At 46.5% G+C, this 11,022-nt stretch overlaps 1 protein-coding gene across 1 annotated transcript in view; it reads left to right on the top strand.

The window, feature by feature from the left end:
- MGLL (monoglyceride lipase) overlaps window positions 1-11,022 on the top strand; it is a 63,645-nt gene that overhangs the window by 43,067 nt on the left and 9,556 nt on the right. The window contains 2 exon segments of the mRNA XM_009639311.2: window positions 4,293-4,429; window positions 5,934-6,044. Coding sequence (XP_009637606.2) covers window positions 4,293-4,429; window positions 5,934-6,044 — 248 coding nt within the window.

The following is an 11,022-nucleotide window of genomic DNA, read 5'->3' as shown; positions in this document are numbered from 1 at the left end:
GCTCTGAAGAGTGATTCAGTCCACGCCTGAGTGTGCAGGGTTGGGCTGCGCCCTTGTAAGGAGGGGTTGGTGCTAGGAAGGAGAAATAAATATGTATAGTGTGTGGCTTACATAAAAATTGGTGTTCAGAACAAAAATTCTGCAAATATCTGAGGGTGGTCAAGGTGTGCTGCTGTGCTCATCCATCCCCGCAGTGCCTCGGAGCGCTGGGTGCTCAGGTACCCTTGGGTGTGCAGAGACAGGCACTGCCAGGCTCTCCTCTTTGCCTAATGCTCTGCTGGTCTTATTTAGTGCATTTGAGGATGGATTTCTACAGCTATGATGTGGCCCCACAGCCCCAGCAAACAAGCATCATGGTGGGAATTAACCCCCAGCAGGCAGAGCACCCATCAGGGCTCCCGTCTGAATGAACCTGCCCAGCAAGCCCAGAGCTGGGGTGCTCGTTTCTTCAGGCAGTTCCCATTTGGCCATTACTGAACAGAAGGGAGCATCAAGTTGCACTTTGCTTTTTATTTACATTTTCTTCATCATATCTCCAATCTGACTGGGATGCAACATTTTTTGAGGTGTGTGAGCCAGTACCAGCTGAAGATTCGAGCTGCTTTGGAGTGGTTTTCAAAAGCAAGCCCCACAGTACAAGAGGATATGGTATTTGAGGAATGTAGGGACTTGTAGAAGTATGCATTTGCAGGGCCACAGGATCCATTACGCAGGAAGCATAATCACCTACATGATGATAACACGCTCCCCAGAGCCCTGAAGCTCTCAAATATGTCATCGCTGAACCCTCAGCTGTCTTCCTGCACAGCCAGTCAGTATCCTCCCATCCAGAAAGCTGTGTAGCTGCGGAGGATCTATAATCAGAGGTGAAATCATGCTCTGAAGTCATGCTTTCCAACAGGATTGATTGATCATGAGTTATTGTTCGTGTCTTTACGGTGGTAGAGCTGCAGTCAGAGCAACCTCATGCAGAAAACACAGGGGGCAGAACTTAATAGCTATTACACATTGGGCCAGATCATTGCAACTTTTATTCAGACTTTGTTTGAGCAAAGTGTGTTATTTTGCAGTGGTGTGTTTGGTTGGAAATGGAGGCTTAGACCCTCCAATACTAGATTTGCCATTTGAAAAGACATGGTTTGGATCCTTGTTTTTAAAGGCTCGCATCTAGGAAAGGGTGCCCACAATTATCTCAGTACACGCGGCCCGAAATGGTCGGTCACTGAGCCACTGCACATAATCGATACTAGCAGTGAACCAGTGCAAGCTGGATGTGAAGCCGGAGAGATATGAAACCTATTCGACAGTTTTTGGAAACCAGGTGTGTCATGTGGATGTGCACTGGCAATCCCAACTCTTTACAGCTGAGCATCTCATGGTTATAATCTCACATTGCCCTGCTGAAACCAGCGGCCCCAGAGGGAGCGTTGTGATGAGGAACTCATGGAGCTGTGATTCTTGTGACACTTCTCTGTTGTGTCACTTGGGTGTGGAGCAGCCTCTTGTTAGTTCCAGTTCCCAGGCGCAGGCGGTTCCCCTCCTCCTGCAGCCAGTGCCTTGCCACCAGCACTGTGGAACCACTACAACAGATTCATTCCCAGCAAAACCCAAAGCAAATAGCTTCGTCATCAAGGATGAACCCAACCTTTCATTCTTAATAGCTCTAAAAGCAAAAGATCAGAGAAAAACATGTCAATGACTGTGTTGATGTTTGGTTGTGCATGTCTTCCATCTAATAGTCTTAGTTCCTCACCCTGAAACTTTCTCAACTGGGGGATTCAAACTTGCAATAAACTCATTCTCTGGTGGAGTGAGTTAGGTTTCTTGGAAAGGAAGAGGGAAAAATAGTAAAATAGAAGAACAAAACCTAGCGATGCCACAAGGAGCTGGGATAGTATCAAAGCAAAGACGTGCATGGCCTTCCATTATCATACATGCAGACAAACTGCTCCTCAAGCATCACTCTGTGCCATCTGAGTGGGGAATAGTAGTTAAAAGCAGGGTTGAAAGGTGGGTTCATTAATTTATTAATAAAAAAACCCCAAACCCTGCAGAAGTCGAATGTGATACTTGTCGCAGCTATTGCACGGATATTTCTTGGCTTCCACAATCATAACTGTGGCTGTTGTGAGCAGTATCATTGCTATGTGGGAGGACCAGGGGATTTTCTCCATGCTGAGGACCAAGGAGGCTTTCCAGACCTGCCTCTGTCTCATCCAAAAATAGAGCAAAGCCTCACAGCTCCACAACAGGGGGTCATGGCCCATATGCAGACCTGGGCCACAGGCGCTTGCTATTTCTGCTTGCTCAGCTGTCTGACATGGACACTGTAGAGAAAGAGATACTAGGAGCAAGTGCAAGCAGCAGCAGCGAAAAAAGAAGTGGAAGCACAGAGCTCTGCTAAGAGAAAATTTTCCTCTCTCTGGACTCTTCAACTCATATTAAGCTGCTAAATTTGAAGTTTAAATATTAGGCAGATAATGCATTTGAGGTCCACAGGGTGGGTGGACTGGACATGTATAAAAGTTGGGGAAAGCTCACTTTGCATCTGTAGAAAAAAATCAGTTTAAGGTTAACAGAACCACTAGCCACACACATGGCTTCACTTCTGTAGATTATTGCGACTTGTATTTTAACTGGCTCTTCGATTTGCTTCTGGTCACTGATCCACGGAGAATGCTTGCTATATAATATTTTGGCAGGAACTGGAGTGTGTGCATGGAAAACAGAACTGGTAATATGTTATTTGTAATTGACCAGCATGACATCTATGGGTTTATCTGGCAGACAGCATGGCTGATTGCAGTGTTCACTGCCAAGAGACCCAGCTCTGGAGAGCACCTGGCAGGGCAAAAGAAGAGCAAGGTTGGGGTTCAGTTTTTCTTAGATGGAGTGTATTTAGTCCAGCTTTTTATTAGAAGTTCCGCCTAATTTGGAAGGTGATTTTTTGGATGGCTTGCAAGAAAACTAAGTTTATACACACCAATTTCTTCTGGTATGACAGCAGATCTAACTGAAAAGCCTTTACCTTTCCGGCTGGGTTGGGAATGCTTTTCTTTGCTGATCACTAGAGGGGGTCCCATGCAGCATGCAGCCAATTCATATCCTTTGACAAGTCCATTGCCCCTTCGTGCCTTTAAATATGCTGAAGTGCCCACTGGAGAAGGCCTAGGGAGACACACAGCAGGAGGGAGATGTTGTTTGAGACTCCCTATATCCTGTCCCATATGGATAGGATGTGTTTTCCCCTTCACAATTTTCCTTAACAACCTGCATGGAACAGAAACAAGCAAAGAGACTGGTTTTAAGGAAAAGTCCTATTTGTCATATATAATAACATGCATATGTGGTCAGGTAAACATGCAAACTGCTTCCCCGAGGTGGTATTAATTTCAAGCCTTTGCAAGCTCAAAATTGCCTGGGGCTGTGTTTGTGGCGATGCTGGCTCCACCTCTGCCAGGGATGCCGCTGTTCCCATAGCAACTCACCATCTCCCATTTTAGTCTTTCCCTTCCCTTTGATCAGACAAGATAATTCCCAGATACAGAATGAGCTAACAGCGTCCAGGTGCAGTACAGTTTGCATTAACACTTGTCTAGGAGGAGCACGGCCCTTGACACGTCCCCACTGCAGGCTGTGGCAGCCACCATCACTTGGCCTCCTCTGCTGAGAGCTCTTCTCCTGGTAGCAGGAAGGTTTCCAGCCCACCACAGTGCTCCAGGGTAGCAGTGAGAAAAAGCAGAACTCTGCAAAGCTCATGCACACCCAGACACTGGAAAAGGCTGTGTCCATGGCCCATTAAGTTTATAGCGACCATATCTAATCTTCAGCATTTTTCTGTTTCTTGCCAAGACTCTGCACAGCAGTTGGCTCAGTACAGTGAGCCATCAGACCCCAGCAGCTACGATCCTTGGGGCAAAAACTGATTTCCCAGGATGCAGTGACCCCCCCTCCCTACAGCAAGGCAAGACAGCCCTTCTGCCCTCCTCACCCTGATGTTGAAGGCTGCAAGAGATTAAGTTGGGGCTCTCAGTTTTGAAGAGCAGGTAGAAACACAGGGGAATATAATTTTTTTTTTAACCAGATCATGGACAGTATGGCATCTTTTAAAATTGTTCTGTGCAGCTTCCTTTGTATTTCTGCAGCACTGTTTCTGTTGAGACTCAACAACTGCAGGAGAAAGTCACGTTAGGACTGTAACAGTCTAACAGGCATGTTTCTGCTAAAGCCTTTCTGCATTGCAACCACTGCTTCAAATGACTTTGCATGCATGCTCTCCTTTTCCCCTACAGTTGGCCATGGGCAGAGCGAGGGTGATCGTATGGTTGTCTCAGATTTCCACGTCTTCATCAGGGACAGCTTGCAGCACATTGATCTCATGAAGAAAGAGCACCCCGAGCTGCCCATTCTCATTCTGGGGCACTCCATGGTAAGCACCATCCCCTACCCCTCCCGGCAGCACCCAGGAGACGTGCCGCAGCACGGTGGTACTCCTGTGGGTGGCAGGGAATAACTCAGCCCACAGCAGGAAAAACAAAACTACAAGCAGCCTTCCCTTCTGCTTCACTCACGGACTGAGTTGCCAACATGCCTTACCCCATGAGATCCATCTTCAGCATCGTCAGTCCTCAACTTCTCTACCCGGATCATGGCCCTAATTAGTGCCATTTGCAGCAATGGGCCTATTTTTTAATAGGACCATTCATTCACACCGGGTACATGATAAGTCCCTCCACCTCCCTGCAGCACTGGGCTTTTCCTTTCATTTTTTTTAACCAGTAACCAGGAGGTTAAGCCCTCCAAAGCTTTGTGAGCGGCAAGGGGATGAAGCACGAAAATACCCTGTAGCCTCATTCTGTTCAACAACCTAACAGGAAAATGTACCAGGGATTAGGGCTGCAAAAACAAAGGCACTGATTTGGTGAACAGATCTGAAGTCTGATTCTGACAACACGGGCCAAATCCCTTTATTCAAGCTAGCAATATTCCCACTGATGTCATTGATCTGCTCTCCCTGCCTTCCCAGAGGAGACGAAAATGAATAAGTACTTTGGGATTCAGGCCATGCTCAGATAAACAAGTGTTCTTGCATAAGAAGCCATGGCATGCTCTGAAGTGCTCGCCGCGCTCCAAAGCCGCTGTAACAAGGAGCTAATTTCCCAGTGAGGTCTTTGAGATGCCTCTTGCTGCTGCTCCATTTAACAAGCCCCTGGTCCTCCGGCAGCGTGGAAGTTCACCAAATATTTCCCTTGGCAACTAATCCTCTGCAAACTTTCCCGAGCAAGCCAACCAGGTCCCTTCTGTCCCCCACCCCTCACACCACCAGCCGCTGTCCTCACACTGGAGGGCTCAGCCTGGCTGGCGTTGGGCTCCAAACCATGGGCTGGGTGTTCACTCTCGGGCCCTGGGCACAGCGCTGTGGGGCTGGAGGGGCTGGGGACGCTGAAGAGGGGAATATTTAACTTCCAGTAATTAGTGAAGATTTTCACATGCCGGATGGCATGATTGCGTTGCCCAGGTTACGAGTGCCACAAGCATGGAGCGAGCCCGGCTTTGTGGCATCCTCCCGATGCAGCACCAGTCTGTCACACTGATAGAGCCTCAACTTATTTTTCAAGTCCCACCTGAACTACCACTTCAGACATTTTCTTCTTAGCCCTTTTAACTAAGGAGGACACAGGGCATCCTAGGGAGCTGGCGGACATTGCATGGAGAGCCGAGTTCAGCATGAGAGCAGAAACCAAGTCTCTTTTCCCCCACAAAAACCAGACACTTCTCGTGTCCCGGCTCCTCCAGTCCTCCCCGCTGATCACACTACCCTCTCACTGGGGCAGTAATAATTTGCTTGTTTGGACTAAAACAGTAGCAGGGTTACTGTACAAACGAGATGTTGACACCTGTATTAAGCTGTGGGCTGTTATTTTGCATTGCAGGGGGGAGCCATCTCCATTCTGACAGCTAGTGAGAGACCCAGTGAGTTTTCAGGCTTGCTGTTAATCTCTCCTTTAGTGGTAGCCAGCCCAGAAGTCGCCACTCCCATCAAGGTAAGAGCAAACCCGCGCTGCACCAAGTCACCCTGCTCTTCTGTTGAAGGAAATGCACTGAGACCTCTAGCCTTAAAATGCAAAACCCCGCTGAGATCTGTGCCACCTGGATGCCAGTCAGTACTTCTCTTCTAAGTGCCTCCCCCACAGTCCCACCTACTTTTCAGAGGGGAAGTGAATTCTGAGCTCGTCCAGAAAAACTTATTTAAATGAGAGTCAGAGAACGGTGCTACCTCGGGAGGTGGTAGCAGACTGTGCTTTCTTCACCACACCCTGTGGCAGCCCACGCAGTTGCCATCCTTTCCCTTCCTCTCCTCCAGTTTTCTTCCTGACTTGCACAGAGTCTGGTAGAGTTGCAACACAGGCTGCTGGGTAAGTCAGGCCAGGGTTATTTTTGGCATTTGGGGGATGACCAGTTTCTAAAGAAAACTATAGCTCTTGAGTCCCAGGAATCCTTCATGAGCCTCAAAGAAGGCTTCCAGCTAAAGCATCACTGCCCCAGTGGCATCCCATTTGGCTTGGCACCGAGGCTGGTTCTTGTCCAGACCATCTCCTTCAGTTTGCATTTAGACTTTACCCCCACTTCCATGCACATCTCCCTTCCAGAGTTGTTTCTGATCCAAATTTGCTCTGCCCACTCTGCGCTTCCCCAGGGAGGCTCTGCAGGGCAACTGACCTTCAGCTCTCACCTCCTGTCTGAATTTTTAAAAGAATAAACAACAATCCTAGAAGAAGCTGGAATGAAAGGGAGGGGCCAGCAGGAACGACAGAACATCTCATTCCCACAGGATTCGTTCCTTCATCCTTTCCCCCTACACTCTTCTCCTAGGGCTAGCTTCTTGTTTTCATCTACTTCTGAGCTATTTCTCCTGGCTTTTTTTCTTCTAAGAGAAAGGAAACACATTGCCTCAGCTTTCGGTATAATCCTGTCACACCTTCTGCTGTAGCCAAAGCCATCTACTGACCCCACAGACCATTACAAGCACCAAAGGGTGCTTTTTAATCACCTGGCTCTGCCGCTGCAGGAAACGCGTTAAGACCTCTAGCTTTAAAATGCAAAACCCTGCTGAGATCTGCACCACCTGGATGTTAGTCAATATTTTCCTTCTAAGTGCCTCCCCCACAGTCCACCTACTTTTGTGGAAGTGAATCCTGAAGTCATCTAGGCTGGGAAAACTTATTTAAATAGGAGTCAGAGCACCAAAGGGTGCTTTTAGGAGACTGGTAGCTGATTCTTCACAGGTGAGGCTATTCCTGACTCGGCCTAGGGGGTCCCCTGATTTTTCTTACTTTGGAAAGGGAAAAAGAATAAATATAAAGAAAAAAAAACAGTATAGAGTCTGAATCTGAGAGACACTGTCAGCCCTCTATTTCCAGTTGATTCAAGGAAAATATGGAAAGATTTTCCTTCTTCTAAAGCCACACCATTTGCTAGATGCTAAACCCTTTCTGAAATAAGGACTGACCAGTTCTGTGGGAACTGGTATTACTGTAGTCTGGTTTCTTGCAGATTTGTACCAGATTGTTGCTTTATTTCAGTGTAGGAAATCCTAATCTCTAACTGAAGTATTTCGGAGGTGTTTATACAGCCTCTTTCCAAGAGTCTCTCGCATGCAGTAATACAAGGGCACAGTGAGTTTCTTTCTCTTTCAAATCTATTGTTGCGTCTCAAAACTGATAAAAAATTAATTATTCCTGAAATATCTCTGCCCTGTCAAATTTGGTTGCAATCAGTCCTGGAGTTGAAACGGTATTTTCAAGAGGAAGGAGTGAAAAGAGGCAGAGTATTCCTGCATAAGCCACTTTTTCCCATAAAGCTGAGCTGAAAACACTTGTGTGCTTTTTTTTCCTCTGAGAGCCAAAACCCATTTCATTGGTGTTTGTGCCTCTGAGGCATAAAGGCTTTGGTTTTTCCCTTGGAACTGGTACGACTTCTCGGCCCTGGGCCATTTCCCAAGGACCATTGCATTCATCCCTTTGCTGGGGAAGTTTCCAACTGAGCAAGAATTTACCTTGGCCTAAACAAATGAGGGCTCAAGGCAACAATAACAGTGGGCCAGCTTACACACTGGGTCCTTCAGTCTGTACTAGAAATACCTTCCCTCGCTGCTGACCCAGCCCTGGCAGCAGCAGAAATGCAGCGCATTTGCAGGCTACGTGCAGGAAAATCAAATTCTTGCTCTTTGCAGAAACACAATTTCATAAATTCCCTATAAATCCTGTGTCCTGATAGAAGCATCGACCCACTTGTTGCAAATCCAGTGAAGAGGGAGGGATCTTATTGCCTTCCCCCTTTTCTTCTCAACTAATCTGGCAAAATTTGGCTCTGGATCTTCAGAATTTCAAAGGATGCAAAGAGACGGAAGTCACATATGCTGGCAAAGAGCAGAGTAAGGGTAAAAGAGTATCATCTCCCACTACAGTTCTGCTATTGAATGCTTTGAAATCAGGTGGGCAGGACAGCCCCTTAGGAAGTATTCCCTAATCATTAACCCTGTGCTAACCCTCAGCCTATGACTTTAAGTACACAATATTCTCTCTTTGCTTTTTGTGTTTTCCATTTGGCCTCTTGCTGATCTATTGCTTTCCAACCCAACTGGACATCACGTTGTTGCCGTACCTGAGGGTCTCCCAGTCATTCAGGCTGAACCTGCACCCAGTAACAGTGCAGAGGGCTGTTTTTAAAGATACAGTCAAACTAGAAGAAAGTATTATATTAAAAACTCTTATTTTGGCTTTGCTCAGGTCTTTCCAGTTTAGCAGAGATGTTAGCCATCAGGTTCAGACAAACATATATAAGGTGGCTTGGTATGAAGGTATGGATACACTATACCTGGTATCTCCTTAGTCATATCGTATCAAATCATATCCCTGATACAACATCTCCGTGACAACACTGTTCAGTTGCTCTCAACCTGGTCTCTGTAGAGAGTCTCTCTTCCAGAGACTTTTCCACTCAGCCAAATGAGCCTGGCTAGCTTAACCAGTTCGAACACCACATTTTTGTAGCTGAAATGAACAGAAGGGCATTCACACAAGCAGTTTGTCAAGCAGAGATCATGGGAGAGAGAAATAAGCACGCCCGGGTGTGCAGGGATTAGGGATGGCTCTATTCAGAAGAAAAGCATCTACACTGCGAAGCACCCATAGAGTTAAGCTAATGCAAAGCCCATGAAATTGGCTTGACGTTACACTTCCAGTCAAGAGGCAATGTTCAGCCATCTATATCAATCTTATCCTGAGATCTTTCTCACAGAGGGGGAGGGCTGGATTTGAACACCATTAGTATTTCACGCACCCACGGTGGCCCTGAGCAGCTCTAATAACCACTGCTCCATAGTGTCATCCTCAGCCCAGTCGGTAATACCCCCGCCATCCCATTACCCATTCTTGATCATTTGGGTGCTATTCTCTCAAGAACCACCATTGCCACTTTGAACCAACAGGGAGATAAACTTTCATGGATCAAATATAGCCAGTGCTTCAACAACATGGCTTTTAATTAAAGTCGGGCATGTCTGTGTCACAGTGCTCGCAAAATCAGTGACAGCCCAGGGGAACCTTCTGAATTTTTTATTATGGCATAAAACTTTATTTCTCTGTCCGTGACCTTTCCTCCAAGAATCATCAACATTACATCTGAATTTTGAGGGTGTACTACATGTTGGAGGGAATGGAGCATTTCCTGCAGATCTGAAGACCCTTTGAAGGGTGGTGGGCAGAGTCCTTGCACAATCAGTCCTATAGACCGAGGTTAGTCTTGTCTGTGCATAAATAGGAGCTTTTATGCACACAGGGAGTATATATATAGATGTGTAAATGCATCTGACATGTCTATGCACAGGGCCTGGTGCTTCTCTTGTACAGCTGAACACCAGAAGTGACTTCACTGATGTCACCAACCCAGGACGGTACGTGCTGTTACCCTTGTGGTCAGAAGCCAGCCCTATCTCTGTGGCAGTTAGCAGTCAGCTTGTGACTCAGTTTGGCAAAACTCCAGATACGTGCAAAAACTTCAAGAACATTTCCAAAACTCGTCACGGAGGCGAGGTCATCAGTAGGCAGTGGGGCTGGGGTGATAAGCATGTATCATTCAAACAGAAAAATGGCCATGCTGAATCTGACAAAAGCCTGTCTACCCTGTCTCCAGCAAGGAAGAGCCTGAGAAAGAGCATGTATGTAGTTCTCCTTTCCTTGTCACACCTTCCCCACCTTCAGCATATCGTTAGGCTGAAGTGTTGTTGCTCATATGGGAGGAAGATTCAAATTTATGCTCCTTCTGCAAAATCCCTATTGCAGATCCTTGGGAATATAAATACTCACACACATACCTAGCAGATACGGAGCAGAATCCCCATCAAACTCACATCTACTTCTGGAATTTGAGAGTATGTCGACTACCTTCCTTCTTCAGCCAAATTTAAAAGTAAGCAAAGCCCCCATCTTCCAAAGACCCTGCCATCTTTACTCTTTTATGTGTCATCTTGGACCTAAGTATCTGTGGCCTTAATACCAACATATTGACCTTGTGGCCAATACTCTAAGCAGATATTAAGAGAGCAACAGCTAATCTCTCATGCCAAGGTATTCCCTCTTGAAATGCCTTTAGGCATTACAAGAACTCACCCTGGCTCTTAACTAAGGATCCAGTTTTAGGGCAGCCTAATTGCCTTAGTCGTCATGATAATCTTTAGAGACGGGCACTTCCAGACCAGTATTTGGATCTTAGAGATGTTCTGGGAGGTGTTTCTCTCACTCCCCATACTCTGCAAAGAAAACCTAGGACAATTTGACTTGTTCTAAGCTAATACCTCAGGTATATTATAATATACGAATACTTTAGGTACCTAAATTTACTTGGCACATATGTGGGTCATCGTAAGTGGTTTCAGAGAAGCAGAACTGTTACAGCGTTGTCAGCACTCAGAGTCCATAACCTTGCCTAGGACTCATGAAGATGCATTCCTCTAATCATCAC

This window comes from Egretta garzetta, unplaced genomic scaffold (genome assembly GCF_000687185.1).
Source record: "Egretta garzetta isolate BGI_Z169 unplaced genomic scaffold, ASM68718v1 scaffold215, whole genome shotgun sequence".
Taxonomy (NCBI): Eukaryota; Metazoa; Chordata; class Aves; order Pelecaniformes; family Ardeidae; genus Egretta; species Egretta garzetta.
The sequence above is the reverse complement of the archived record's forward strand: the minus strand, read 5'-3'. Positions and strand labels throughout refer to the sequence as shown.